The sequence below is a fragment of the Pectinophora gossypiella genome, chromosome 4 (genome assembly GCF_024362695.1).
Source record: "Pectinophora gossypiella chromosome 4, ilPecGoss1.1, whole genome shotgun sequence".
Taxonomy (NCBI): Eukaryota; Metazoa; Arthropoda; class Insecta; order Lepidoptera; family Gelechiidae; genus Pectinophora; species Pectinophora gossypiella.
The window spans coordinates 14,086,225-14,112,594 of NC_065407.1; the positions used below are offsets into that span (position 1 = coordinate 14,086,225).

The 26,370-nt window shown below is 38.3% G+C and overlaps 1 protein-coding gene across 3 annotated transcripts in view; it reads right to left on the reverse strand.

Moving 5' to 3' along the window:
• Positions 1-26,370, reverse strand: part of LOC126382348 (nephrin-like) — a 224,364-nt gene that overhangs the window by 21,493 nt on the left and 176,501 nt on the right. For all 3 annotated transcript variants that reach the window (XM_050032156.1, XM_050032157.1, XM_050032155.1), the window contains exons 11-13: positions 22,574-22,725; positions 14,727-14,949; positions 5,149-5,364 (exon numbers count right to left, since the gene is read on the reverse strand). In XM_050032156.1, the coding sequence (XP_049888113.1) occupies positions 5,149-5,364; positions 14,727-14,949; positions 22,574-22,725 (591 nt within the window). The remainder of the gene's footprint in view (positions 1-5,148; positions 5,365-14,726; positions 14,950-22,573; positions 22,726-26,370) is intronic.

Here is a 26,370-nt window from a genome sequence, read left to right on the forward strand (position 1 = left end):
GGGCGGACAACAAAGTGACCTTTTGAGTTTCGAAACCCTAAAATTAGACCGGACACCCCATACAAAAATCTTATTATAACCGTTTGTCGCCTAACGCGTAAGTGCGAGCGAGACACAGTCTGCGCGCTTTCCCTCTTACTTCATAGCAGCTTACTGCCTTTTTAGATAAGACAGGGGCGAAGGGGGAGATCGGCGCCCGATACGAATTAGTGCAGAATGGAGAGTTGCTATTTATTCTTTATTCTATGATTCCGCTACTGAGTACAGGCCTCTAGTTTTACTTTTTAAAAGTTTAATTCAAATATTAACACTTTCAAGAACAGACGTTCCGATTCCAATGTGTCATACTACCTTTTATGAACCATCAATGACCCATGGTCCCTGTCCGTGAAAGGGTTAAAATAGTATTTCAATAGTTTTTGATGGACTTATGTTATGGGCGATAGGCTGATCCTTTATCACCATAAGGTTTATCATATCCAGTTTACGATATCGTATCAACAGTGGCTGCAAGTTTTGATTACTGTCTTTATGTATGTATGTATGTATTTCAATTAAAATCATACTAAATACAAAAAGAAGTTAATACATACGTACATACATAAACTCACGCCTATTTCCCACCGGGGTAAGCAGAGACTATAGAATTCCATTTGCTTCGATCCTGACACACTTCTCTTGCCAGAAATAAAAAGAAGTTAATACTGCAGAGTATCCTTTATTTACGGGAAAATCCGAGTATAGAAAGTTATTTTTTGTCGCTTAAGTGGATAAAACCAACGTTCCTTACAGTTTTTACGCGAGAAAAACATTATTTTCGTGCTGGAGTCAATTTTGGAGTTCAATTTGTAACTCTTACAAGAGCAGAACTCCACAAGGCTATCGAAAGTTCCACAAAGGATGCACTTGTAAGTAATTGCCCCATCGACCATGCATTCACAACTTTGTGCAGGGCAATATGCATAGAGTAACTTGCAACCATGAACAATACAACCAAATAGACGCCGAATATTTATTTGAAGTAGTTACTGTGGTTTTGTGGTGTTGCCTTTGGTTTTGATTTCATACAAGACCATTAACCCGGCCTCAGGGGGGACAGAGTCATCGGGCTGGTTTTTCCTTAGTGGGTTGAAAGATCTGACAGCCAAAAAAGACTTTTTTAAAAAACCTTACCAGTCAAATCTTCAGGTTAGGTAGGTGGACCCTGTAAAAATCGGGATAATGCTAGGGGGGAGTTTGTCAGATATTGTGACAGAACGCAGGAGTCTAGCTTGTGCAGTCAATGATTACTTACTCTGTGAACTGTACGTTATATCCTAAGTAACTGACTAGTACTATCGGGTTCCGAGTAGATTCTGTGTTAGAAGAGAAGTATCTACATTGTTCTCTTCATAATGAGGGAAAACTTAGAATATTACATGCATACAGCTTGCAGTCCAGGGTTGTTGTGAAAGTCGGCTGAAGGATTCGCTACATGAGGTCGACCGGTGCCGTGTTTATCAAAACTTATAAGTCTACACTTTCCCAAGCTACAAGCTACTCACAAGTACGTGTAACTTACGTTTATCAACTTTAACTTCCGTTTAATAATAGTCTCCGTTGTCCAGTGGTTGAGCGTTGTGCTCACGATCCGGAGGTCCCCGGTTCGAATCCCGGTGGGGACAAATCACAAATAATCACTTTGTGATCCCTAGTTTGGTTAGGACATTACAGGCTGATCACCTGATTGTCCAAAAGTAAGATGATCCATGCTTCAGAAGGCACGTTAAGCCGTTGGTCCCGGTTATTACTTACTGATGTAAGTACGTAGTCGTTACATGAGACATGTCAGGGGCCTATGGCGGCTCGGTAATAACCCTGACACCAGGGTTGATGAGGTTGGTAATCCAGCTCACAATCCACACGATAGAAGACGTTTATCAAAAAAAGTAGAGGAATTTTAAAATATACTTATGAAATTAATATTGACACTTGTTATATGTAATTTACATGTATTTTTATAAACAGAGCATCGGACAGAACTTGAACCCGCAGCCCTTCAAGCCGGGACGAACCTGCGACCTCAAGGTGAGAGGCAAACATTCTACCAACTGGGCTACCACGGCTACTTTCACATCCGAATGTGATTTTTGAAAAAGCCGCTTAGATGTTTTTTTCTAGAGGCGATATGGACCATGAAATTATATCCATTGTTACAATTATAACTTTATAATTTAATACTGGTTATTGCAATACATTTTATTGCTTTACTTTTTGTCTAACCTTCACATGAAAGTCATGACAATATTAAATTTTACAAGGGTCAAGGACCCTTTCTCTTGTGTCAAAAGCTATAAAAAATATTATCTAAACGACAGCGGTAAATGTGTCTGAAATGTAACAACTATTTTATAATTATAAAAACTTTCGCATTTTAAAAACTTAGCGACATGTTGTTGGATTATGAGTCGTCAACTTGACCATTAAACGAAAGGTCATCAGTTCGCATCGAAGTCGGGACAGCTAAGAATAAGATCTTTTCAGTATTAAAAATAATATTGTTGCTTGATATTTGGATCAGATATGAATGAAGGAATGTTGCTTCGAAAGTCCATCCTATAAACATTTTTAGATGGGTAATGAATGATGAATCATAATTATGGTACAGTCCTTCCATTTACTGAATGCCCTCTGTACATCGCATTTCCAAATACAAAGGAATGCTAATTTCCATATTCATCAAATATTACATTTATGGTCTATGAGAATTTGAATTCAAAACTACTACTTTATTGTTGTTTTGTTCACTCAAAACAAAACACTGGCAACTTTTAATCCTTACATATAGCGAGTTCATTATGTTAAATAGGACATAGCCCCTTATCTCTTCGCTTCATTTTAGTTTTCTGAATCTAGCAGACATGTTCACTCAATAGTGGAATGAAATGCTTCATAAGGATCATAAGGCAAATTTCCGCTCATATATGGATTATAACTAAATTGAACTCTGTAGAACAATAGGTCTTACGCGTTCATGCTAGAGCGTGATGAAAGCAAATTAGTTTTTAATCCGAAATATACGAACTCCTTCTGTGAAGGCTTTGCATGCCTCCCAAATCCATTGTGGCCCGTGTTCACATAAAGCGGACGCCGCGCGGTTTTAAAATTCTTATTTAATGTATTTACAATTGTTAGATAGAAAAGAATCGATCGACCTAATATCGACTGAACATCACTATGCTGATGGACATCACAACGCTAGCTGACGTACTTTGGCAGATCTGATTCTTACCGCACATTGAGACTATTGTAAAATGTTATCGTATTGAAATATAATCAACTACTGTCAACAACGTACACGTCTTCCCACGTCCTGATTGTCCGAAAGTAAGACGAATATTAAGCCAGCAGTCGGTCCCAGTTACTATTTACTAAAGTATGTAGAGGTTAAATGAACCATGTCAGAAGTCTTTGACGCTTCAATAGTAACCCTGACAATGTCGATCATTGGTACCACAATCCAGACGATAGAAGAAGACAAATAGTTGAACCGAGCACGTGTCTGCGAACCTGAGGCCCTTTTCATGTCTCATGAAACGAGCACGTGCTTTGGCACATGCATTTAATTTTAGTCCCGAAAACAACATTTAAGGTTCTTTTATATAACAAAACCATGAACGCTTATAGTCTCTAACCACAAACCTATGATATATCGCAGCACTGACAGACTGTGCAATGTAAATACGCGCTGCATTCACTCTGCAAATACAACTTTTAATTTCGCCAGCCCTGACAGCGTTCATTGACTGCCGTATATTTGTATCTGCCGCGCACCGCAGCCATTCGTTTCAACGAGTTATTTATATATCTACTAGTTTAAGAGCCAGTGGCTGCTAGACTTTTCTTGTTTAAAAAAACTGAAAGTTTCTACTGTACAATTTCTAATGCTATATTGCACATAAAAACAGCATAAAGACAATTACAAAATGACAACAGGTCATTTAGCGGCTCTATTACTAATACCATTACGACAGTGTTCATTTCTTTACCGTTCTGTACCATTATTTGACATTTAGAGGAAACCTGCAAGGTTTTTATAAGGATTTTTTATCAGTGATTTGTCTAAGTGATGATTGAAATTTTATGAATTTCTAGCGGTCCCTAGCTCTTAAAATTCTATTATTTTTCTTCCCTTTTTTTCGATTATTTTTTATATTTAATCATTATTTGGGGATATTTATTTATTTAGAAAGTTCTCGAAACTGTAAAAACCTTTTAAGTTTAATATTGGTAGCCTTCTAGTAGGTATTTAATTATGGAATTCCATGAATTAGGTTAATTTTTAGAATTTAGTTTAAGCCACATAGATTGAAGGCCTTTCGGTGGGTGTCCATTTTGGTCTGACATATGGGGTGTAAGTGACATCGTAACGAATACTGAGGGGGATGATTCAGCTGATTATTCTGAGTTAATATCAAGTGGAATTTTTCGTCGCAAAATTCATGATTTTTTTTAGTTGTTTTTAAATTATTTTCAATTCTATAATTTTGTGATGAAAAATTCCACTTGATATTAACTCAGAATAATCAGCTGAATCATCCCCCTCAGTATTCGTTACGATGTCACTTACACCCCACACAAGTACATACGGTAGCCATACAAGTAGGTATGGGTGTTAGTGACACCGTAACGAATACTGAGGGGGATGGTTCAGACCATGATTCTGAGTTGATATCAAGTGGAATTTTCAGTCTGAATATTCCTGAAATTTTTTGTGTTTTTTTTTTAATTATTTTCAATTCCATACTTTTGCGACGGAAAATTCCACTTGATATCATCTCAGAATCATGGCCTCAATCACCCCTCAAAGTTTTCGTTACGATGTCACTAACACCCTGTATATTCTGACCTCTCGGCAGCTTATGACATTGTCTACTATCCTTCAAAGTTTCATGTGCTCCTTGACATATTTATTTAAAAAAAAACTTAACTCACTATTATTTCGCACTCTTATAACTTTACCAGCCAGTCTTTGCCAGTCATTTGTTTTGCCGAATTTTCCACTTCCATCATCCATTCCGCGTACAGTACGCTTTGATTGACACGTATAAAGAGTAGGTTATCATAATCTTTCGTGTATTGCAAGAACTATACACTAGAAATACTCACCAGTCCTTGGCGATAGTCTAGGAGCAGTTTCGACTGTGAACGAAACAGGTTCAGATCTGCCTCTCGCATTGGCAGCGTATACGACTATTCGGAGCTGTCTCTTCGCTCCCAGTCTTCGGAGATTCCAGAGAGCAGCTCCATTGCTTGAATTGACTACCAGGCCTTCATTAGCCCAAACTTCTGCTACGTAGACGCACTGCAGACCGCCTTCGTATCCTGTGGAATGATTTTGGTTAAATTTATTGGTTCTCTGAAAATCTGTGAATATCCCAGGGGACTTCTGAGCTTCTGGAAGGAGTTAGGGTGGGGTAGCAGAACACATATGGAGTATCTGAAGTTCTTAATGCTGGAAATAGACTCCACTTACTAATAATGGACTCATAATGATTACTGCACCTATAATTCGGCTTTGTAGCCAGGAAAGCGTGACAAACGCCCGGTCCACTTGTCTCGCTTTCCCGATTCTATATGCAATAAATTCTATACTACAGGATCGATAAGGGTGGTCTGTCCAACATGTGAACTATCCAACATAGTCCAACATGCGTGAAGTTAGATGCTGTGTTTGTGTGTAATAATAAAGTATATTTAATTTGCTTTACTCAAATCCAAGTAGTAAGGGGTGACCATGTTTAATTTTTGTAAAAATATTTCTGTTAAACGACTAGTTTCTATTCGACTCCATCATAGTCTGTAAGTAGATAATCATAATTCTTCTTCTTCTATCGTGTGGGTTGTGAGGTGGATTACCAACCTAAGAAACCTTGGTGTCAGGGTTATTATTTAGCCGCCAAAGGCCCCTGACATAGCTCATGTAACGATTACTCACTTACATCAGTAAGTAGTAACCGGGACCAACGGCTTAACGTGCCTTCCGAAGCTTGGATCTTACTTTGTGACAATCAGGTTATCAGCCTGTAATGTCCTAACCAAACTAGGGATCACAAAGTGATTTTTGTGATATGTCCTTACCGGGATTCGAACCCGGAACCTCCGCATCGTGAGGCCAACGCTCAACAACTGGACCACAGAGGCTGTTGCTGAGTGTTGCAAACATTAGATAAAATGTTACTAGATCAGTTCCAACTTAACTCAACAAACACACAAACCCAGTTGCAATGTAATCCTGAAATCACTAAAACTGGAATTCTAGTATTTTACTTAATTTCATGGAGTGATTCGCATAATCACAATATGTGATTACAGTACTGGTATTGAGGCAAATTTCATCAAACGCCGAAACGCTTTGAATTGCAAAATTACGTCCATATTTAGCTTTATGTAAAGGCGCAAAACATCAGATCATTTGAATTTGGACAATGCCATTTGTACAAGAAACACGGATTCATCCCATTAATGTCGAATATCATTAAAAGAGATTCAGATTCAATAAGCAGGCTGCATCAGACTGAAATGACAGGGAACAGATTGTGAAAGGATTTATATATTAATAACTGTTCCACATGAAACTTGCGCATTTATCAAGTATTATTGAATAAATAATCAACTTGCGGATTAATGAAGATAGAAATCTGCCGGTTGCAATATTTAATAGGTAAGTACCTTTATTCCGTATCTGAAAAGTCCATAAATATACGTCTGTGAATTTCGACATAATTTTCGTTTGTCCAGATAATTGAACTTGAAGAGGTGTACCTAACATACAGATAGAGTTATTTTGCATTTATAGGTACACAGCGTATTAGTCACATCGTAACGAAAACTTTGACACATGCTTGAGACCATGATTCTGAGTTGAAATCAAGTGGAATTTTCCGTCGCATAAGTATAGAACTGAAAATAATTAAAACAAATCTCTTAAATCTTCATGAACTTCCCATCCCCCTCAGTATTCGTTACAATGCCACTAATACCCTGTATACATACCGGGTGTTAGTGACATCGTAACGAATACTGAGAGGGATGATTCAGACCATGATTCTGAGTTAATATCTAGTGGAATTTTCCGTCGCAAAATTCATGAAATTTTGAGTTTTGTTTTTAATTATTTTCAATTCCATATTGTGTTTTTAGCTGCATAGAACCCAAATTTCAATAAAAAAAACAATAATGACAAATTATCGAAAATTTTCGATGTAATGGAGACAACAGCTGCTCGAACGGGTCAACGGCCACACGCACCGAGCCGCGCGCCCCGCTCCGCACGCCCCGCTCCGCGCGCCCCGCGCCGCGCGCCGGCGGCGGCGCGGCGGCGGCGCGGCCTACAAAGTAGGCACTACGAACCGATCCTATTTCTTTCTCTGTCTATCGTAAATTTATAAATTTATTTTATTCTTATTCTTAAATGGACGGATAATCAACAGGCATAAAATTTATGGAATACACGTCAATTTTAAGCAGAAATCTAAAACAACCGACAGAATTAAGTTGACAGCACACGTCAAACGGTTTGCATACCAGCGAGATACCTTTTTGATTCGACCGGGTTATTCATTCATTTACTCATAGGAATCGGGGCCATTATCTACCTAAAACAGTTGAAACAGTAAATAATTGTATTCTTTGTTGTCATTAGAATAACTAACAACCAACTAACACAACCACCACAGATTAGGTAATTAGTTACCTACTATGTCAACCATCCACCAACTTAGTATGTAAGTACCTACGCAAAACCTCGCTACACAAAAATCGAGCGAGATCGCGTCTAGAATTGGGCGGACACTCCGCCAGAGTGTTGCCTATCGATATTCTATCGATACCTAGTTAAAAAAACCAATAGTAGGTACCTATCGATAGATCTTTTAGATCAATACCCATTATTATTACAAAGCAAGACCTATCGGTACTATCGCTAGTATCGATCTAAATGTACTATCACTACTTTTGATAGTTTAGACAATTTTCAAGTTCAACAATTGATAATCTACCTATCGATAGTTCGGCAACTCCGCCGCGTAGGCAATGTCGGCATGTTCAAAGAAAAAAATTGTCCGAGAGGAGTGATCTTATTTTTCTTGTTACATGTTGGTACCGAGGTACTAAGTACTAAGTTATTCGTTGTTTTAAATCTCATTGTTAAATCATCAGTAAAGAACTAATTAAACCTATCCTGTTCTGTGTACAATATTCATGTAACGGCTACGTGCTTACATAAGTACCTAGTAGACGGGAGCAACGACTTAACGTACCTTCCGAAGCACGGATCATTTTACTTTCGGACAATCAGGTGATCAGCCTGTAACGTCCCAACCAAAGGCCTTATAAACAGATTTTTGTGATATGTCCCCACCGGAATACGAACCCGGACCCTCCGCATCCCATCGCTCAACCACTGGACCACATAGGCCAAGAAGGTTCTAAGACATAACTAAAGGATCCTGGGACGCAAGACCTCCGAGTTAGGGCTTGTTTGATCTGTCTTGATGGATACTCGGACGTGAATAGCCTCACGGATCAAGGGCAACGCGCGCCAATAAAGTAGGCATTACGAACAGATACTAGGTATTTCTTTGAGTTGATAGGTATCAAGTGAAGTTTCCTGTCGCCAAATTCATAAAAAAAAATAGATTTTTTTCAGTCCCATATTGTGTTTTAAGCTGCATAGAACGCACATTTAAAATAAACAAATAAAAATTACTAATTATTAAATTTTATCAATGTCATCAATAATCTATACTTATAATAAATCTGTAGAGAGGTCAATTCTGTACATTAAATATTTTTTCAAAATAACTATCAGGGGGTGATAAGTAGTCGATACTGATGCCAAAAATGCAATCAGTAAAATTTTTGTCTGTCTGTCTGTCTGTCTGTCTGTCTGTCTGTCTGTCTGTCTGTCTGTCTGTCTGTATGTTCCTTATAGAAACAAAAACTACTGGACGGATTTTAATGAAACTTGGTACAATTATTCTTCACACTCCTGGACAGGTTATAGTATACTTTTCATCACGCTACAATCAATAGGAGCAGAGTAGTGAAGGGAAATCCTTTTGTATGAAAAATCTAAACCACTCAAGTTAGACGTTTGAAATTTGGCATGCAGGTACCTTAAATACCGTAGAGGTGCACTAAGAAAGGAATTTCCGAAATTCCTACGGGAACGGGAATTAGCGGGAAAATCCTTTTGTATGAAAAATCTAAACCACTCAAGTTAGACGTTTGAAATTTGGCATGCAGGTACCTTAGATACCGTAGAGGTACACTAAAAAAGGAATTCTCGAAATTCCCACGGGAACGGGAATTAGCGGGAAAATACTTTTGTATGAAAAATCTAAACCACACAAGTTAGACGTTTGAAATTTGTCATGCAGGTACCTTAGGTACCGAGGAGGTGCACTAAGAAAGGAATTCCCGAAATTCCCACGAGAACGGGAATTAGCGGGAAAATCCTTTTGTATGAAAAATCTAAACCACTCAAGTTAGACGTTTGAAATTTGGCATGCAGATACCTTAAATACCGTAGAGGTGCACTAAGGAAGGAATTCCCGAAATTCCTACGGGAACGGGAATTAGCGGGACAATCCTTTTGTATGAAAAATCTAAACCACTCAAGTTAGACGTTTGAAATTTGGCATGCAGGTACCTTAGATACCGTAGAGGTACACTAAGAAAGGAATTCCCGAAATTCCCACGGGAACGGAAATTAGCGGGAAAATCCTTTTGTATGAAAAATCTAAACCACTCAAGTTAGACGTTTGAAATTTGGCATGCAGGTACCTTAGGTACTGTAGAGGTGCACTAAGACAGGAATTCCCGAAATTCCCACGAGAACGGGAATTAGCGGGAAAACTCTTTTGTATGAAAAATCTAAACCACTCAAGTTAGACGTTTGAAATTTGTCATGCAGGTACCTTAGATACCGTGGAGGTGCACTAAGAAAGGAATTCCCGAAATTCCTTCGGGAACGGGAATTAACGGGAAAATCCTTTTGTATGAAAAATCTAAACCATTCAAGTTAGATGTTTGAAATTTGGCTCGCAGGTACCTTAGATACCGTAGAGGTGCATTAAGAAAGGAATTCCCGAAATTCCCACGGGAACGGGAATTAGCGGGAAAATCCTTTTGTATGAAAAATCTAAACCACTCAAGTTAGACGTTTGAAATTTGGCATGCAGGTACCTTAGATACCGTAGAGGTACATTAAGAAAGGATTTCCCGAAATTCCCACGGGAACGAAAATTAGCGGGAAAATCCTTTTGTATGAAAAATCTAAACCACTCAAGTTAGACGTTTGAAATTTGTCATGCAGGTACCTTAGGTACCGTAGAGGTGCACTAAGACAGGAACTCCCGAAATTCCCACGAGAACGGGAATTAGCGGGAAAATCCTTTTGTATGAAAATCTAAACCACTCAAGTTAGACGTTTGAAATTTGTCATGCAGGTACCTTAGGTAACGTGGAGGTGCACTAAGAAAGGAATTCTCGAAATTCCTTCGGGAACGGGAATTAACGGGAAAATCCTTTTGTATGAAAAATCTAAACCATTCAAGTTAGATGTTTGAAATTTGGCATGCAGGTACTTTAGTAAACTTAAAGCTTAGTTGCAACAGGATATTACAAAATTCCCACGGGAACGGTAGTTAGCGGGAAAAAACATTTGTATGAAAAAATCAAATCTAAATAAAAGGAGAAACTGACTGACTCAGTGACTGACATATCAACGCATAGCCTGAACGGCTAAACGTAGGCATTTGAAATTTGGAAGGGACATAGCTTAGGTACCGTAGAGGTGCACTAAGAAAGGAATTCCCGGAATACCCACGGGAACGGAAATTAGCGGGAATATCCTTTTGTATGAAAAATCTAAACCGCTTAAGTTAGACGCTTGAAATTTGGCATGCAGGTACCTTAGTTAACTTAAAGCTTAGTTGCAACAGGATATTGCAAAATTCCCACGGAAACGAGAGTTAGCGGGAAAAAAACATTTGTATGAAAAAATCGAAACCGCGTAAGATAGATGTTTTCAATTCAATTAAATTATTTATTGCATTCCATGTAGTACAATGGGGTGTTACATAGGCATAGGAACTAAAACATGGACCCTGTAGGGCACAGCAACGTTGAAGGGAAGAGAGGAAGTGTGTATTAAAATTAAAACTCAATGAACAATCAATTAAAAAAAAAATCAATTCAATCAATTAATTCAATCTAGCATGCATGCATACCTTAGTAAATATAAAGTTTATTTTTGGCTGTATTTTGAAAAATGGGAGTTATTAGGAAAAAATTGTATGAAAAAATCTAAACTGTATAATTATGCACTCCCACACACACAAAGATCTCTCTCTTATATAACACGCCACGCGGACGAAGTCGCGGGCAAAAGCTAGTAATTATAATAAATCTGTAGAGAGGTCAATTCTGTACATTAAATATTTTTTCAAAATAACTATCAGGGGGTGATAAGTGATCGATACTGATGCCAAAAATGCAATCAGTAAAATTTTTGTCTGTCTGTCTGTCTGTCTGTCTGTCTGTCTGTCTGTATGTTCCTTATAGAAACAAAAACTACTGGACGGATTTTAATGAAACTTGGTACAATTATTCTTCACACTCCTGGACAGGTCATAGTATACTTTTCATCACGCTACAATCAATAGGAGCAGAGTAGTGAAGGGAAATCCTTTTGTATGAAAAACCTAAACCACTCAAGTTAGACTTTTGAAATTTGGCATGCAGGTACCTTAGATAACGTAGAGGTGCACTAAGAAAGGAATTCCCGAAATTCCCACGGGAACGGGAATTAGCGGAAAAATATTTTTGTATGAAAAATCTAAACCATTCAAGTTAGATGTTTGAAATTTGTCATGCAGGTACCTTAGATACCGTAGAGGTGTACTAAGAAAGGAATTCCCGAAATTCCCACGGGAACGGGAATTAGCGGGAAAATCCTTTTGTATGAAAAATCTAAACCACTCAAGTTAGACGTTTGAAATTTGGCATGCAGGTACCATAGGTACCGTAGAGGTGCACTAAGAAAGGAATTCCCAAAATTCTCACGGGAACGGGAATTAGCGGGAAATGCCTTTTGTATGAAAAATCTAAACCACTCAAGTTAGACATTTGAAATTTAGCATGCAGATACCTTAGGTACCGTGGAGGTGCACTAAGAAAGGAATTCCCGAAATTCTCACGAGAACGGGAATTAGCGGGAAAATCCTTTTGTATGAAAAACTAAACCATTCAAGTTAGACGTTTGAAATTTGTCATGCAGGTACCTTAGGTACCGTGGAGGTGCACTAAGAAAGGAATTCCCGAAATTCCCACGGGAACGGGAATTAACGGGAAAATCCTTTTGTATGAAAAATCTAAACCATTCAAGTAAGATGTTTAAAATTTGGCACGCAGGTACCTTAGACACCGTAGAGGTGTACTAAGAAATGAATTCCCGAAATTCCCACGGGAACGGGAATTAGCGGGAAAATCCTTTTTTATGAAAAATCTAAACCACTCAAGTTAGACGTTTGAAATTTGGCATGCAGGTACTTTAGTAAACTTAAAGCTTAGTTGCAACAGAATATTACAAAATTCCCACGGGAACGGTAGTTAGCGGGAAAAAACATTTGTATGAAAAAATCAAATCTAAATAAAAGGAGAAACTGACTGACTCAGTGACTGACATATCAACGCATAGCCTGAACGGCTAAATGTAGGCATTTGAAATTTGGAAGGGACATAGCTTAGGTACCGTAGAGGTGCACTAAGAAAGGAATTCCCGGAATTCCCACGGGAACGGAAATTAGCGGGAAAATCCTTTTGTATGAAAAATCTAAACCGCTTAAGTTAGACGCTTGAAATTTGGCATGCAGGTACCTTAGTTAACTTAAACCTTAGTTGCAACAGGATATTGCAAAATTCCCACGGAAACGGGAGTTAGCGGGAAAAAAACATTTGTATGAAAAAATCGAAACCGCGTAAGATAGATGTTTTCAATTCAATTCAATTAAATTATTTATTGCATTCCATGTAGTACAATGGGGTGTTACATAGGCATAGGAACTAAAACATGGACCCTGTAGGGCACAGCAACGTTGAAGGGAAGAGAGGAAGTGTGTATTAAAATTAAAACTCAATGAACAATCAATTAAAAAAAAATCAATTCAATCAATTGATTCAATCTAGCATGCATGCATACCTTAGTAAATATAAAGTTTATTTTTGGCTGTATTTTGAAAAATGGGAGTTATTGGGAAAAAAATTGTATGAAAAAATCTAAACTGCATAAGTTAGATGCTTGAAATTTGATATGCACTCCCACACACACAAAGATCTCTCTCTTATATAACACGCCACGCGGACGAAGTCGCGGGCAAAAGCTAGTCAATAATAATAATAACGTATCTACAACTTTAGCTATGCGCAGGTGAATAGCCGGCGCACGGGTCAAGGGCAACGCTCGCCAATAAAGTAGGCATACGAACAGATACTATTTCTTTCTCTGTCACTTGCACCATAAACATACTTCTCTCTCTCTCTCTAGTCGTCGGCTCGACTCGGCCGCGGCCGGTGCGTCGTCGGCGCCCTTAGTCGGCGCCTTTGATGCTTTGCGCTAACGCCGCCGCGCGCTTCCGCTCAGTCGAATACTAAGCTTGACCCGAATCGCGTGATGTTTTTCGAGGATATTTTTTTCGTGTTTGTGAGTGTTTGTTTCATTCTGTAAATGAGTAGTGTCGACTATGATGATAGATCATAGACCATTTACTGCGCAAAAGTATGGAAGATTGTTGATGTTTATTAAAGAGCAAGGTGTTGTGTTTGTGAGTGCGTGTGATACCTACCTACCGCGGAGGAAACGCGATGTTGCATACCTACGTGACGTGACATGTTCTAGGGTACCTACCTAGGTACTTCATCCGAAGGAATAACAATTAAGGTAAGGCAAGAGTAGGGTTTTTATTGTTAATAAGTTAGGAACGTTTTAATAACTGGTAGGTAGGTACCGTGCGTGAAAAATCGTGGCAGTAGGTGTTCTACTTCAACAAACAACATTTTTAAACGTTGAACCACTAAGCATCTAAATACAAGAGAATGAAAACTCCTACCTAGATATCAACATCGTATCACGCACGCGTAACGTAGCCGCGCGTAAGTTTAGCGTCTGTGTGGCGCGTTGTTCGACTTACATTGCGGCACAGTAAAAATTGAAAATCTTAATTAAACATTTGCGACAAGAAAAACACCCACCATCATTTTTAGTACAATAAAATAGGCGTTCCATTTTTTTTTTCGTTACGATGTCACTAACACCCTGTATTATTATATCCATCATGTCTCATTGTCACGTAGGTCAGCTGAAAGTCTCTTAGAGATAAACTAACCACTGTCTGTTTTCTTTGTTTCTTTTGTCTGTTCTATTGTGTACAAATATATAAATAAAATGTTTGTCAATGGATTACATACCTACGCCAGCTAGGTTTACCGCACCCCCCCTCTAACATAGTTCGGACTTGAATCGTATGGTTTCAGACGTCGCACACACAGATGCGCGTGTACGATAATGTCAATGCGTAGTTTCGGTGTAAAAGAAGTTGTTTGTGTAAAAGTCTCCGGGGTGTGCTATGCTTTACTTAGATGGGAAAAAAGCACAGAAAAGGGTAAAATGAAATTCACGTTACCTGCAAGACACATCAGGTCCAAAGAATCGTCGGTCAGGTTGTAGACGGTGCAGTTGGTAGGCGGGTCGGGCCTTGTGGCAGGCATCAGAGTATATATACAGGGTGCTGTCTGCTGCCCAGCCAAGTTGGAGGCTTTACATGATAATGTGCCGTAGTCCACGTCGGAGACCGGCGTATATGTGAGCAGAGAGCGGCCTTCTTTCGCTTCTACTGTGAAACGATCCTGTGGACAACCGAGACGATTGCTTTAGCAGTCTTAGGTTATGGATACATGAAATTGGGGCAAAGGAAAGAATCGTAGTAGCCCAGACAGAAGAACCATTGATCTATTTACTACTCTATTATTATTCAGTAGTAGTGGATTAACGGGTCTAAACCAATTCTTGGAATTGTTATCGATTTCATGTTTGTATTATTAATTATTATTCTTGAAGGAAAACATCGTGAGGAAACACACATTCCCGAGAAATCCCTTTCACAGGTATGTGACCCAACCTGTACAAGGCTGGTTATCCTTCGTGGATTGGAAGGTCAGACAGGCATCTTCAGTGTTTTGTTATTGTGATGACGTCACTAGAATGTTTTCAATTAAAAACGCAATATCGAGCTTATCTGTTCTGTAATAGTGTTTGTAATTCTATATAAAACTGTAAATTCTGTCAGCGCATATGATACGGAAGGATTTTGGTCTGCTTTCACCCCGACAAATTCTTCTAACTCCACTACTACCAACGTAATGTCAGAACAAAATATTTTTGTTATTCAATTCGTTTGACTATTACGGAAATTACGTCGACTCAAAGAAAGAAACGTTTATTACACGGCATTGTCATTTCCCAAAGGTATTGTGCGTATTTTAAAATGAATTTTAAGAATATTTTTCTCGAAATTTATTGTGAAACGAGGGAAAGTGGAAAATTGTGAATACCTACCGTAAATTACAGATGCCACGGAATGAAGGTGAAATTGGAATCGATTTAATTTTTACTGGAAACTTTTGTTTGTAGTAGTGTTCTAATGCGCAGTGTATTTGAGAATGAAACAGTCTTCCGTCACATTCTTGTGATACTCTCATATTATCAGGGCTGCGTTGTCGTTGGTCCCGGTTACTACTTACTGATGTAAGTTAGTAGTCGTTACATGACGGCTCAATAATAACCCTGACACCAGAGTTGATGGGGTTGACCCCATTGTAATTTTTTATCCCCTGATAACAAAGGTGATTAAAACACATAATAACGGGTTTAAATCGATCGATTTCGGATATGAGACTTCCGATATTTCGACAATGTTGCAACACGACACTCGAGTGAGTGTTGACTTGCTTGCTTGCTTGCTTGATTGAAACGCGGTAAGAACCCGTTATTAAGTATTTTAATTATGATAATAACCGCGTAAACCTAAAACAATGTATAAAAAAGGTGATAGTTGACAATTAAACTTTGTGAATACTTAACTTTAATAAAACTTGTACATATAAGCTGTTTTTGATGTGACTTATTGTAGATTTTCCGCTTATGCCATACGAGTAAACGGGAGCGCTGAAGGCTCTGAACCAGTACAAACTTTAAGACAACCCTGAAGGTGCCCAGTTGGACGCGAACCTCGAGTCAGGGCGTTGTTGTCTGAGATATATTTTTTAAATAATTAATCGAGTCTAGTGGGCCAATAGCAACAAGCCCTTCTTGTTATGTCGTGTGGGTTGTGATAGACCTCGCATAACAGACAACCAATCTCTGTAAAAAAAGTGTCCGCGACGCATCTTGTCACAAGCGACAGCGTGTAACGACACTGTACAGCCGATATTGTACTTTATTTGAACAGCCACAGGTATACTATCTACATAACTTAATGTATGTCGAGGCCAGAACTTTGATGTGCTCGATCATTTCATGAAATGGTCATATTTCATGAAATAGAATATCACACTTTGGTCACATCATGATGTAGTTTGGCCAGATCAATGAACACAAAACATTTAACGATATTTATTTATTTATTTATTTAGATATCCAACAGCATTAACAATAGTCGTCAATAGTCGTCGTAATATGAGAAACTAAATGCATGATTACTTCATGATATGACCAAACGTTGGCAATCATATCGTAAAATTAGTAACATTATCCACCGGTAGTGGCGCTGGTGACGATGATATTTAAAATTTGATTGATATAATAATCTACGATTCAATGTAATTGTTTCAACGATATGGTCAACTTAAGTTGGCCATTTCATGGAATGGTTGAACATATCATGAAATGATTAATTCTACGATCTGGCCACGGCATTATTCGTATTTAGAACAGGGTTCGGACGCTTTTTTAGAAAATCTGCTTAGCAAATGTGAGCCTGCTTGTTTAAAGAATGTCAGTGGGTGTAACTTAAAATAAAATTAGGTGTCTTATAGAAACGGTAGATAAGGGTATCTAATAAAAAACGTAATGTTTAAAAAAACATCTTTGAACAGAAAACCAATATGGAACAGTAGTTCTTCATAAAAATACCTTTTCTTTGTCCTGAGCTCATAACTCTTCTATTTTCTGACACAAAGACAAACAAAATCAAAGTCAGCCTTTCAGATTCCATCTCTATATGTAAAACGGATATAATATTGTCGATACCCATATGACACCGCTGAGCAAATAATAGCCACGCTTATTGCGAAATCGACAACGTTAATCTGAGATATATTTTCGTCTTTAATACCACCATTGTGAAGTTCTATTTTGACTGTGTACAAGTGCCTCTATAAATGACCACCGAAATGTTCAACGGCGGAGCGGAGAGAAGCGGTAAAAATTGATACCTACATTTCTTTTTTCTTTTTAACTATAACTGTTTGAATAGAATAGAAATGTTTTATTGCGACCATGTGTTCATATCAATTGTGGTGTTATAAAAATACAGAAGTATTACAATATCAACATGGATATTCATTAAATATTATGTTTTATTTACACAATGAACAAAAAGTTACAGTAAAGAAACACTGTTTGATACAATTTATATTGTAGGTATAGTTAGTACTGTTCGGTTAGATCAGCAGTGAGGATTGTCAGTGAGATTATTAAAAGACAGTTCTGGAGATAATTAATGTTTACTAAAGTAGAATAAATGTTCAATGTTAATATGTTTCGAATGCACCCGGTCGCGCCGATACCGAAAAATGCCCTAATTATAAAATATAAATTACCGCGATTTGCTTCTATGCTGTTCTGGGAGCAAATAAAAAACATAGAACACGTTGAGCTGCTTGTCTTCCCGGGCATGTCGTAAAAACCGACAGAGGGATTGTGTCCTCTAACATGATGGACTAATGTTATGGGCGATAGGCTGATCCCTTATCACCATACGGTTCATCATATCCAGCTTACGACATCGTATCAACAGTGGCTGCAAGTTGTCTTTGATTACTTGTGGCTCTGCCCACCCCATTAGGGATAACGGGCGTGAGTTTATGTATGTATGTATGTAAATTACCGCGATGCGTCGGCAATGTGCTCACGACGCATAACGTGTTTGCGTTAGACGCGTGTTAGGTGTATTACACCGAACAAGTACATTGTTTTTTTTTTTGCTGTTTAGCAATAAGGCCGCCTATTGTGCTTATATTTTATTCGTATGTTTATGTCCTTTATATATGTTGTTGTGCAATAAAGTATTATTGATTGATTGATTGATTTTAACGGTCTAGCTTGTATCGTCACAAGAGTTTAAAAATTCATACTAAGTCGCTAATTTAATGGAGAAAAACTGACGTCACAGGACCTTAATACTAACCCCTTTGTCAGCTCTAAATGCTGCCGGCCTACTAGAGTCAAAAATTAATTCTTTCAAATAAAAAGCCCTCATCTTTCTATCAGACGACGCCCTAAGAAGAGTTTCACACCCAACTGGGCACCTTCAGGCCTGTTGTCTAAAACGTTGTACCGAGTGAGAGACCTCAGCGCTTCCCATCTGTCCGGCCAACCAGATGCGGCAGATCTACTGTAAGTCACGTCAAAAAAAATGGACGTCTGTTGCTATGCCTCAGCAGCAACTCATAGCAGCAGACATACTTAGAAATAAAAAATAGAAGCGTTGTAATGACGTAACGGATCAGTAACGGCAACGTCACGTCTCTGTTAAGTTCCACTTTTTTGACGTGACTTATTGTAGATTTGCCGCAGATGGCATTAACTACTTGGCCGGACAAATGGGGAGCGCTGAAGGCTCTCAACCGGTACAACGTTTAAGACAACAGGCCTGAGGGTGCCCAGTTGGGTGCGAACCTCGGCTCAGGGCGTCGTCTGAGAGGAAGAATATTTGAAAGGATTAGCGATAAACGCTGAATGAGGGAAATCGTCGACCACGCCGGCGGGGTCGGTATCCAATCTGCTCTTCCCCATTCTCCGCTCCGCATCTCTTCACTCTAATAGAAACGCAACTTAGGGTCAATAAAGCAGCTTCGTGTGCAGGTATCAAAGGGCTGAATAGCTGTATAAAAGCTTTACGTATGTCTATTTACTATCTGTGGGCAATAAAGGGGTTTATTTGTAGGTACTATACCTACTTAGAAGTATTACAATGCCTATTGAAATTGTGATTGACATGTCTTCTTTTATGTTATACACGTGAGCGGTCTGGATTTACTATTGGTCAGATGTATATACTGTACATGTACACCTAACTAGGTAGGTGTAATGAAACAAATGTATTATTATTTTCGACCTTCATAAAAACTTATAGCTTAACAATAAAATTATTTGAACTTGAATTTTATTTTTTGAATTTTAATTTTTAATTAAAATTATTAATTAATTAATTTTGATTATTAATTTTTGAATTTTAATTTGAACATACACTGATAAGGTTACATTTATTTTTAATATGAAAATGTACCTACTAACAGAACAATTTCCAAGAACACTGTACCGCATTAACAAGCTTTGACAGTAGTATTAATTTTCATTGATAATGGTTTTTTCTACGTGCAAATTAAAAAACGTACTTACTTTGTTATTATTGATATTATTTTTGACTTTGGCTACTTTCTACCCTTTATATTGTGCAGTTCATTTGTTTAAGTATATCAGCGCATTGAAGTTTACATTATAATTATTATCATTTTAATTAATTACAGTATATGACATCAAAATGAAATATTTCTAAAGGACGTTAACACCAACAGATTTCAGACAGTCATGTTTAAAAACAGCTGTGATAGCAAACCTATAACATCCAATTTAATGTGAACTTTTCAAGACATCAAAGACAGATTCAAGAAAATATATAGGTATATTTGCTTCAATATATATGCAAATATAGGTATATTAGCTTTTGCCCGCGGCTTCGCTCGCGTTATATTCAGGGTAACATGGTTCTCTTTCCTTAAGTTAGGTATGTACCATTTTTTAGCTTCTACCTTCAAAACTGCGAAAAGTCCCATATACAATTTCACCCCCTCTCTGAATGTGTTGGGGGCAGTTTTTTTTTTTAAATATGTTTGGTAGTCAGTAATTTTTAGGTTTCTGCTTTAAAAATTGCCAAATGCTCCATAATAAACTTCCGCCCTCCATTTTAGTTAAGTGGGGCGTTAGAAAGAGACAAAAAATTGCCTATGTCCTTCTTCATCACTGCAATTATTTTCACTTAAAAAATCAGGTCAATCCGTTGCTCCGTTTTTCCGTGAAAGACGGACAAACAAACACACACATTTTCGCATTTATAATATTAGTATGGTTTTGCTTTAATATATCTTCTTCTTCCTTCAATAGGTGTATATTTGACAGAGACCACGGAATTCTACTTACTACGATCCTGACACACCACTTTCGCTCCTCCGCTCTCATCTATGTCTTTATGCATGCTCGCCGGATTAGAATATTCTTGACCTGGGCTTTCTTTGAAACATTCTTGATCTGATCTTGGTATATACGCCCAAGCCTTTCTCTTCCAACTCAACCACTTACACCCGCATCATAAACCTTTTCCGTAAGTCTACTTTCATTCAACCTCATCATCATCATCACCACCCCAATAAAGTCCCCACTGCTGGGGCACGGGCCTTCCCTATGGATGTGCGGATTGGTGGTTATTAACGACTGCTAATGCAGCCGGGAGCCGGGACCAACGGCTTAACGTGCCTTCCGAAGCACGGAGGACCTCGAGATGAAAACTTTTTTTTTGTGGTTACCCATCCTATGACCGGCCTTTGCGAAAGTTGCTTAACTTCAACAATCGCAGACCGAGCGCGTTTACCGCTGCGCCACCGAGCTCCTTATTCAACCTCACTACAAAGCAAATATACTTTGATCAAAGTATGGCTATGTATATTGGCTACAACTCCCCAAGCTGCTTTCGCTATAGCCCACCTATATTTTAACAGTAACCACACTGTATAAAATGTTTTCATAGCATCCTCACCATAATGCCATAACAATTTACACCATGAATAGTGTTGTGGAAAAACCGATATTGAATATCGATAGAAGACTGTGATAATAATCATATAGGCGTAACTCGTGCAAATGCAAGCTTTGATATTATGTCACCCTGTTGAAGTTACGACATCGATGTTAAATTTTTCAAACAGGAAGCGATCTGATTGTCTCACTCAAAAATTTACCTTTCTTCGCAGTAGTTTTACCGAGTAGTCTTACCAGATGAACTTTAAGATCCTAAACACTTTGAAAGATCAGGAAAGTGATCAATCTAATGCTGTCGGGCGACATATCTCACCTATTTGTCAATGTGTTGACAGAATTCATTCGTCTGTTATCAGCGGTCTGTGTGTGTCATTGACGGCATCGGCACAGGACTCACAACTTCAAGAAGAAAGCGAGAAGGGGATTGCATTGCAATTAACTGTCATGTGGGTGTCAACATGACACGCGGTCTACAATGTACAATATATTAACATCGATCACGATTTTTTCTGACGTAACTTCTTGTCTATTTCTTCGTGTGGGTTGTGATACCAACCTCATCAACCCTCAGGTGTCAGGGTTATTACTGAGCCGCCAAAGGCCCCTGACATGGTTCATATAACAACTACATACTTACATTAGTAAGTAGTAACCGGGACCAACGGCTTAACGTGCCTTCCGAAGCACGGATCATCTTACTTTCGGACAATCAGGTGATCAGCCTGTGATGTCCTATATCAACTAGGAATCACAAAGTGATTTTTGTAACGTGTCCCTATGGGATTTGAATCCGAGGCATCCGGATCGTGAGCCCAACACTCAACCACTGGACCACGGAGGCAATTTATTGTCAATTTAAATAATTGGCCAGACCATTGGTAGTTTATACTAATTGTCTATACTATCAATACTTTCGAAAACACTCATAAGTACATTCGCTTCTTTTTCGAGTCGATAGCACATTAACTCATTCAATATTGGATTTGTCATTATTAACATGAAAGGACGTTCAGCTGCTTCTCTTCCCGGGCATGTCGTAAAAACCGACAGAGGGATTGTGTCCTCTAACATGATGGACTAATGTTATGGGCGATAGGCTGATCCCTTATCACCATAAGGTTCATCATATCCATCTTTGGACTTCGTATCAACAGTGGCTGCAAGTTGTCTTTGATTACTTGTGGCTCTGCCCACCCCATTAGGGATTACGGGCGTGAGTTTATGTATGTATGTATGTATGTAACATGAAAGGATTCATAAATCTTAGTTAGATGTTTTTATGTCTAAAATGTTATATTCGGTACTATTTTCTCGCATCGCAAAGGACTATCGACACTGTTTCTAGCTTCACTATCAACAGCCGACTATCGAGCGGCTACTAACCCTGAAGCCACAGAATAACAGCATTTTGAGAGTATTCTTAAAGGGTTTACTTACCGGGTCGACCTTTATGGACCCTGCGGAGTTGTTAAGAATCCACTCGAAGGTGTCTGGAGGAGGGTAGGCATCCACTTCGCACTCCACGGTCGAGGACTCTTGGAGGGCTGCACCGATCAGTTTTATTTCCCTCTTCCGGCATATAGGGCGGTCTGTTGGAAAAAATAAGGGTGTTAGCGTCGCGATACACAACTGGAGAGACATACTTCTTTATTACGTGTCAAATACAGATATTTTTAGGGTTCTGTACGTCAAAAGGAAAAACAGAAACCTTATAGGATATTTTGTTGTCCGTCATTACTCTGTAACGACACGTTAACGTGTAGAGGTTTCAAGTTGCAATTAATATATTATAATACTTATATCTTATCTATACTTATAATAAATCTGTAGAGAGGTCAATTCTGTACATTAAATATTTTTTCAAAATAACTATCAGGGGGTGATAAGTAGTCGATACTGATGCCAAAAATGCAATCAGTAAAATTTTTGTCTGTCTGTCTGTCTGTCTGTCTGTCTGTCTGTCTGTCTGTCTGTCTGTCTGTCTGTATGTTCCTTATAGAAACAAAAACTACTGGACGGATTTTAATGAAACTTGGTACAATTATTCTTCACACTCCTGGACAGGTTATAGTATACTTTTCATCACGCTACAATCAATAGGAGCAGAGTAGTGAAGGGAAATCCTTTTGTATGAAAAATCTAAACCACTCAAGTTAGACGTTTGAAATTTGGCATGCAGGTACCTTAAATACCGTAGAGGTGCACTAAGAAAGGAATTTCCGAAATTCCTACGGGAACGGGAATTAGCGGGAAAATCCTTTTGTATGAAAAATCTAAACCACTCAAGTTAGACGTTTGAAATTTGGCATGCAGGTACCTTAGATACCGTAGAGGTACACTAAAAAAGGAATTCTCGAAATTCCCACGGGAACGGGAATTAGCGGGAAAATACTTTTGTATGAAAAATCTAAACCACACAAGTTAGACGTTTGAAATTTGTCATGCAGGTACCTTAGGTACCGAGGAGGTGCACTAAGAAAGGAATTCCCGAAATTCCCACGAGAACGGGAATTAGCGGGAAAATCCTTTTGTATGAAAAATCTAAACCACTCAAGTTAGACGTTTGAAATTTGGCATGCAGATACCTTAAATACCGTAGAGGTGCACTAAGGAAGGAATTCCCGAAATTCCTACGGGAACGGGAATTAGCGGGACAATCCTTTTGTATGAAAAATCTAAACCACTCAAGTTAGACGTTTGAAATTTGGCATGCAGGTACCTTAGATACCGTAGAGGTACACTAAGAAAGGAATTCCCGAAATTCCCACGGGAACGGAAATTAGCGGGAAAATCCTTTTGTATGAAAAATCTAAACCACTCAAGTTAGACGTTTGAAATTTGTCATGCAGGTACCTTAGGTACCGTAGAGGTGCACTAAGACAGGAACTCCCGAAATTCCCACGAGAACGGGAATTAGCGGGAAAATCCTTTTGTATGAAAATCTAAACCACTCAAGTTAGACGTTTGAAATTTGTCATGCAGGTACCTTAGGTAACGTGGAGGTGCACTAAGAAAGGAATTCTCGAAATTCCTTCGGGAACGGGAATTAACGGGAAAATCCTTTTGTATGAAAAATCTAAACCATTCAAGTTAGATGTTTGAAATTTGGCATGCAGGTACTTTAGTAAACTTAAAGCTTAGTTGCAACAGGATATTACAAAATTCCCACGGGAACGGTAGTTAGCGGGAAAAAACATTTGTATGAAAAAATCAAATCTAAATAAAAGGAGAAACTGACTGACTCAGTGACTGACATATCAACGCATAGCCTGAACGGCTAAACGTAGGCATTTGAAATTTGGAAGGGACATAGCTTAGGTACCGTAGAGGTGCACTAAGAAAGGAATTCCCGGAATACCTACGGGAACGGAAATTAGCGGGAATATCCTTTTGTATGAAAAATCTAAACCGCTTAAGTTAGACGCTTGAAATTTGGCATGCAGGTACCTTAGTTAACTTAAAGCTTAGTTGCAACAGGATATTGCAAAATTCCCACGGAAACGAGAGTTAGCGGGAAAAAAACATTTGTATGAAAAAATCGAAACCGCGTAAGATAGATGTTTTCAATTCAATTAAATTATTTATTGCATTCCATGTAGTACAATGGGGTGTTACATAGGCATAGGAACTAAAACATGGACCCTGTAGGGCACAGCAACGTTGAAGGGAAGAGAGGAAGTGTGTATTAAAATTAAAACTCAATGAACAATCAATTAAAAAAAAAATCAATTCAATCAATTAATTCAATCTAGCATGCATGCATACCTTAGTAAATATAAAGTTTATTTTTGGCTGTATTTTGAAAAATGGGAGTTATTAGGAAAAAATTGTATGAAAAAATCTAAACTGTATAATTATGCACTCCCACACACACAAAGATCTCTCTCTTATATAACACGCCACGCGGACGAAGTCGCGGGCAAAAGCTAGTTAAATCATATATTTGGAGCATTGCACTCTATGGAAGTGAAACGTGGACTATGACACAAAGATACACAGAGAGATTGGAAGCGTTTGAGATGTGGTGTTGGCGAAGGATGGAGGGTATAAGCTGGACTGAAATGGTGTCAAATGAAAAAGTGCTGGAACGAGTTGAAGAAAAGATAACCATATTGAAGACTATAGAGAACCGGAGAGGAAATATGATTGGCCACCTGATACGACACGATTAATTTATGACAAACATTATAGAAGGAACAATTGAAGGGAAGAGAGGAAGGGGTAGACCTAGGATAACATTTATGAAACAAATAAAAGAGAAGGTGCAGGTCGTGTCGTATCGGGAGGTGAAGGTTTTGGCGGGAAGAAGAGAGGAATGGCGATTACTCCACCGACAAGAGAGCAGCTTTTAAATAGAGAGAGAAATACTTATATCTACCCGGTTGATTGAGGGGAGGCCTGTGCCCAGCAGTGGGCCGTGTATAGGCTGTTTATTTATGTTTTATAGACTTATATCTTTGGGCACTTGAAGCTGTAAGAAGTCAAGCTTTTAAATCAATGCAATCCGAAGACTTTGGAGAATTTTGCAGTGGCTTTGCCTATGTGGCATTTTCTAACACTACGTACTTACATCAGTAAGTAACAGAAAAGTAAAAACATTTTACTTCCGTACAGTTTACAGTATAAAATACAGAAATTATGTCGTCGTTGCCAATTTCAAATCTATTACGGGCAATCGGGTCAATTTTACAGAAATTAAAAAAAAATCCGCCTGATTTTTTTTTGTATGACTTTTTGTTAAAAATATTAAAATATAATTAATATTAATTATGTATTTATATAAGAGTTTGTACTGAATGTTTTAGGACCAAATACTATTGGATCCTGACAAAAATTTAATTTGGTGCGAACGACACTTAAGAGCTTTTAAATTGACAACAACGATGTACAAAGTGTGTAAGTCAATAAAGGTGAACATTTATTTTTGTGACATCTTATTGATTTTCCATACATGGCATTAACTACATTTATAACTTGGACGGAAGGTGAACAATTTTGTAATTGTTTTTAGTGTTGTGTTTATATGTGCGTATGAAGAATGTTGTGTGTATAAAGCGTTTTTGCATTGTATTGTGAACAACGATGTATCATACCTACTGAATTACAAAATAAGAAGCATGCGGACTTCTTCGAAACTGCTGTCTCTTTTGCTGTCATACCTGAGAGAGTTATTCTTTTATCGTAAATGCAGTTTTCACTGTTGGCTCAACAATTATAGACGGCGATGCGACTCA